General features: G+C 36.5%; 1 protein-coding gene across 4 annotated transcripts in view; it reads right to left on the bottom strand.

Moving 5' to 3' along the window:
• Positions 1-307: 307 nt before the first annotated feature.
• Positions 308-6,000, bottom strand: part of SPAST (spastin) — a 39,017-nt gene continuing 33,324 nt past the window's right edge. For 3 of the 4 annotated variants that reach the window (XM_034060411.1, XM_034060412.1, XM_034060410.1), the window contains one exon: positions 308-5,644. In XM_034060411.1, coding sequence (XP_033916302.1) covers positions 5,522-5,644 — 123 coding nt within the window. In that variant the 3' untranslated portion in view covers positions 308-5,521. The remainder of the gene's footprint in view (positions 5,645-6,000) is intronic. The other variant, XM_034060409.1, reaches the window with a different exon arrangement.

Here is a 6,000-nt window from a genome sequence, read left to right as displayed (position 1 = left end):
ATTTTGCGAGCTTCACTATGACTGCCAGAATGAAACCTCCTGGTTTTCACTGTCATTCAGCAGGACTAGGATAAACAGACTTTCAGTTTCAGCACATTTATTTAGGAGGTAGCACTACTGTTTACATTAATTTTAAGAACTTGAGTTATGTCCATTAGAAACTAAATGAGGTATTTACATATTTATTGTTCCATCATCTGGTATACAACATCTGGGTTATTTTTAGTATTTTCAGTATAGGCTTCAGGTTTAATGGAAAGGCTTAGTTTGGACATTTTATCTGGTAGACAGACAAGAAAACAGTAAGAACAGGACAAATGAAATATTTTATTGTGAAGCTAAAGCTATGTGACTGCTCATCATGCTTTTTTACATTGCTTATTAAGAAAATTATATTTAACATTTCAGAAAACATTATTAAAAGAACATGAAACAAAAGTGCTTCAAAACAACAAAATACAAGAATTAACCCCATCCCAGACTGGAGTCATCCAATATATTCAATGGGGGTGGGGTTTAGTGGTTTGTTTCCACCTTTGGTCTTTGTCACTTTAATCCAGATTTCTGAAAGGGCTAGTCCTTGACATGAATCATGTGGCAAAAACCTGTTTCTGTATTTCCAGTCCCTGTGATAGGTGTGCAACTATTAGATAAAGTACTTACTTCCCCACTCCTAATGATAAAGAACTCACAGAACTGGGAGTCTACCCGCCTGGCCTCTTAGAATAATACACCTCTATTAGCCAACTACAAAGAATGCTGACCTTTTTCCTCAAATCCACTTCTCTGAAACAGGATTAAGAAGTGAATCTTATGAAGGCAAGGAGAGTCTTACAGCAAAACAAGGTTGATCACTGTAGTTTACAGACATCATGTCAAGAATTTGCAAATTGAAAGATCCAGCTCTGCAGAACCCAGTGTTTAGCCAATGTATTTAATCCACTGGAGTGGGTAACTTGCCAATTATTGCCAAACTCAGGAGGTAGTTCTTGACAAAGTAAACAATTTCCACTCTAAGAGAGTTAATGATTTACACAAGAAGCAGGAAAAACACAATACATATTTCCCCATACTTCAGAGGATGATTTTGTATTTGCAGGAAGCAACAGTTCAACTTCCTCATCCTGTGGGATTATAGTGACAATATTTGAAAGAAAAAAATATATTGGAAAGAATACTTAAAAGAAAAAATTCTAAAAGAACATAACTGATCCTTTGGTCATCTCTTGGGATGACCAGCAGATCACGAAAATTCACACAGGTGAGTAAAATCCTTCAACACTAAAAAGCAGCTCTAGAGAACCTAACAATGAAACCAGAAGCTGTCTCTAATTAGCACTATGACCAAGATAACTAGTTGCATTCACTACCTGCTTTATACTTTTCATTCTATTTTGTATATGTGGTAGAAGTCCCCAGAAACTAAAAACATGACAAAAGCTTGAGGCCGCCACAGAAAATGAATGAAAATCTGTAACCTACCATAGCGCCTGCCACCTCCCAAAGCTGCCACACACAAAAGCATCACTAAAGCAGTGGAGTAGCCAGATAAGCACATCTTAAGCACAACAATGCACTATCCATCTCCTGTGTAGGGAAGCACTGTAAGAACCTAGGACACAAAGTTTCACATGGGTGGTTAAGGAAGCCCCACGTAGAATGCTACTTTCCATACTGGTTGTAGAACAGACATCACTGTTAAATTTGCCAGCATATCCCACATGAGTATTCCCAGTGCAAAATACTTCAATTTCACAAGATTAACTTGGAAGCAGTGCCAAGAAGTGCTAAAAAAATGCTTGTTTAGAATAGAAAAACTATTTGTTCCACACCAGAAGGTAATGTTAATTCTATAAGTATAAAATCTGTCATTTTAAAACATGTGAGAGCATCTTAACAGTGAAATCTGCAATAGCCTCTAATTAGTGCAGTGACAACAAATTCTTCCTCTGTTGAGACATCCCATTCTTCTCAATTCTGAAGAGTTACATTATCTACATAAAGTAAGTTGCAGGACCATATTAAACAAAACTGTATTAGTGACTGACTTTCTGAAGTAGTAAGACACTTCAGGACAGAATGCCTTATTTCTAATACACTAAACTCTGAAAAATCTAAGAAACTAACAGGACACAGACTTACATGTGTATAAATATCCTAGTTTAAGGCTTACATTCAATATTCAGTGTTGGGTTTAGCATTTAGTGACAAGTGCTTACTTGTCTTGGCTACAAGTAGGGGAACCTGTACAGGTTTGGTGTACGCTACAGAAAATTCAGCATTAGGTAAGGGGAACACCATGACACATAACAAATTCTCATTTTAGGAGAGGATCACACAGTGCTTGAGTTTTTCCTTCCTGTTATGCCACTTAAAGCAGTAACACAGCCCAAGAAGCATTCTGCATGTTCTTCCAATGCACAAAAGGACAAACGATATATTTCCTGCTTAATAAAAAGGGCCCAAGATATACGAGGAAGGCTGTTAAAAAACCTGGAGGCTTGGGTTGGTTTTTATCCCTCCCCCAGTAACCGCTACATTGCCAGTAAAACACAGTAGCAGACTGCCAGACAAGCTGCTTCCTAATCATTGCAAAGAAGTGGGTCAAGTCAGTCATTAATAATGGGCAGACTCACAAAAAAAAAAAGAGGCAGTTTAGATAACAAATGCAATACCACTCTTTGCAAAGGTTAAAAGCATCTGAGCCACTGTCCTGTTTATCATAATTCAAGATACTGCATTTAAACCAATCTGATTTTATGGTAACTATAGTTGCAAAGCTTTATATAAAAATACAGGTAATTGAGGGTTTTCTGAGGGGGGGAGTGGAGGTACTGGTAGTGGTCTATATTTTTGGATTGGTTCTTTTTTTCAGATCTGCCTTTATACACAGTTAATCCAACACCTACATAAAAATTACTGAGCTGGTAGTCAGTACATGTAGATCAAGAAACCAAAAGATGCAATATAATGTCTTAGGTGGAACAGAATTATTCTTAAAAGACACTATTCAGAAAATAGCATAAACAGGCAGTTAAAGGTGATCTATGAACAAAACAGCACTTGGTCATGGGCTAAAAATCTAGCAGCTGTGGGGCAAACTGGTGTTGCAGTTCATCCATTATGCAGAAAATAATCAGGGTAGAATAGATAATCAAAAAGCCATTGATGGTACCAGCCACATAGATTCTCTTGATCAGAACTAGATGTACAACAAGTGCCAGGGCTAGTCCTTTTCTGTCTGAAGTAGCAGCTCAGACTTATGAGCCTTTCTGCGGCATACTGGTGGCCTTCTAGCAGATGGGAACTCTACCTCAACATTGCAGGTACCTACTGCATGCCAACAGGTATGTCTTTGAAATAAATACCCGCATATTCCTCAGAATTAGGTAAACAGAATTTGATAACAAGTATGTAGGAACACTCAAACCCAGAAGAGTTCTAATTTCAAAACTCATTTGCACAGGATTTTTATGTATAAGACCGCCAAGGGCCTCTCCTATCTGTTTAACTATTTGGCAGATGCTAATAAACCAGTAATATTCATGTGCAGCACTATGAAATCTGTGACAAACATGGATCAAGTCAACCAGAAATCTCCAACAATGGAGCTGGTCTACTTGAGGCTGAACTAAGGTAAAGCAAGCTAGACTAAGATTTAAGACGGAAATCTTTTAGCATTTCTCATTTCTCCAGAAAAAGCGTATCAGGGGAACAGGAGTCACATGTTTCATTTATGTAAGACATACATTTGAGAGAGTCATATGCTTAGAAGGCTAGAATGGGTTTGGTTAGACTATTTCAAAAGGCATACTAGAGTAACACCATCTTATTTAATAGCTTTTAATCTTAGGATCAGTCAAAAGCACCTCTGGTTCAAAAGAACAGAATCCCAAACTTTCCATCTGTGTATCTCAAAAGTTCAACAGTTTCTGCTATTTAATACTCAATACTAGGCATGAGCAGAGTCCTCTCTAGGTATTACTACACTTACACTGCATCTATCAGCCAGGGATATGCTTTCATATATATATATAATATATTATTTATAGTCAACTTTCAGGTGAGTAGTCCCAGAAGCATTTGACTTACCAATAAAAAATAAGTTAAACGATTAATTAAGACAAAATTTTCTGTTAAGAACAAAAGCAAACAAAGCTTGTAACTCAGTTTAGTTAAAACTCTAAACAATATGCATTTCTGTAATATCACTATGTTGGGAGAGTTTGCTGTCTTTAAAAAAAGTTAATAAAGTAAACGCAACAAAACCCCACAGACCGGTTCTAACAAGGAACTGGTGTTCTGCCCCGCCAACATCCGTGTTCAATCCATGTAGAATTTGTAAACAAGTTGTCAGGCCTTTAGAATAAAGGCAAAGATGTCTTCCTTTATTACAGTATTTAAAGGCTATTGTTTTTTAATAGCTTGTCATTTATATAATAAAAACAAGTATTTGTACAAAGATTCAGTTTCTTTTTAAAAAAGCAGATCAGTTGAGTGTTTCATACTTTAATATATAAACCAAAACATAGGAAAGCTATAAAAACATTAATGTGTGCCAAGTATTAAACATGTAGCCTCATACTTTAATGCTTACATGTGGAGATTAAAAAAATTATCACAATGGAAATTTTACTTTCAATTATCATAAACAGACCAAAATACAGAGTAGAAACACGTCATTTCCGAAACTTGACAATTAGCATCACTTACTCTCAGACATCAGCTGGGCTTCAAGTTGTACACTGTAAGCAAAAGCTAACATTCTACCAGTGGAAGCATTACAAAATGCATTAAGAGAAAATACTGCCAGTAAATGAATGTCTTAGTCTTTTTTTTATTTAGTAATTATTTTTTTAAAAGAGGCTGAATTGGTTTGATAGGGTTGGTTTTTTTGCTGTTCTGCTATCACAGGTCTTCTTCAAAACTATTCTGTGAACAATACAGCCACATGCCAACTAAATAAAAAGACAAATAATAACAGACCAGCTGCTTTTTACATTTTAATAATCATAATTCCCCAGTGCTGTTCTTCCTTTCTGCAAAGGGAAATTGGTTTATTTGGCACATTAAGGATAAAAAAAAAAGTCAAAAACCGAACCAAAGTTTACAAACCTCCAATTGTAAGTTAGTAGTTAGAAGGAAGAAAGCCAGACTCAGATGTCATGGCAAAATTAAAAACAAACACACACAAACACAACATAAGGAAAAGGTCTGCCAATAATCAATATCATCAGTGCCTTCTAGTTGAAACAAAATACATATTATTGTTGAAATCATAACTGGATTGCTAGGAACCTTATCTCACATCCTATTGTGCTCTTACTGACAGTGTGTAAATCCTCACTAAATGGCAAGGAGGCTTAACATTTCACATTTCACATTGTATAATTTTTTTCTTAATCTCAAGTTTTAATGCAGATACTTAAAGATCTGTAAAGTCCTGTAAACTCTGGCTGCCTTCCTATAGTCTGTAGCAATTGCTCCTTGGGCAGCACTTTGTTTCACTTCAAGTAGGGTTTCACACTGTGGTATCTCCAAAGTCCTTGTTCCAGCGAATATATGCTTCCAGGGTCTGAGGGCTCAAACTGCGCTTTATCTTCTTCAAAGACTCAGTGAAATCTGATAGCTTGATATTCCTCATCTAAACAAGAAGTGGAAAACATCAGGATCACAAATGATTTCAGAAGTACTTCAGTATTCACTTTTAACAAAGCAGATTCTACAAGTGCTCTATCTTGATTTAAGAAAGAAATTTTTGCACAGCAAGAACCCTCATTCAGTAGAACAACCTCCCCAGGGACGTGGTAGAGTCCCCATCACTACAGGTTTTCAAAATGCAATTGGCAGGGTGCTAGATCATCCATGTTCCCTTTCCCACAGAAGGTTGGCCCAGGTGATCTTTCAATGTCCTTACCAATCTCGGCTGACCTATGATCCTATGACCTGATGCAAGAGTCTTGTAATTTAAGACTACCAGTATTTACTGCTTTTAATAAA

This window comes from Melopsittacus undulatus, chromosome 3, assembly GCF_012275295.1.
Source record: "Melopsittacus undulatus isolate bMelUnd1 chromosome 3, bMelUnd1.mat.Z, whole genome shotgun sequence".
In the NCBI taxonomy this organism is placed as follows: domain Eukaryota; kingdom Metazoa; phylum Chordata; class Aves; order Psittaciformes; family Psittaculidae; genus Melopsittacus; species Melopsittacus undulatus.
This window is presented reverse-complemented; position numbering and strand designations above follow the sequence as displayed.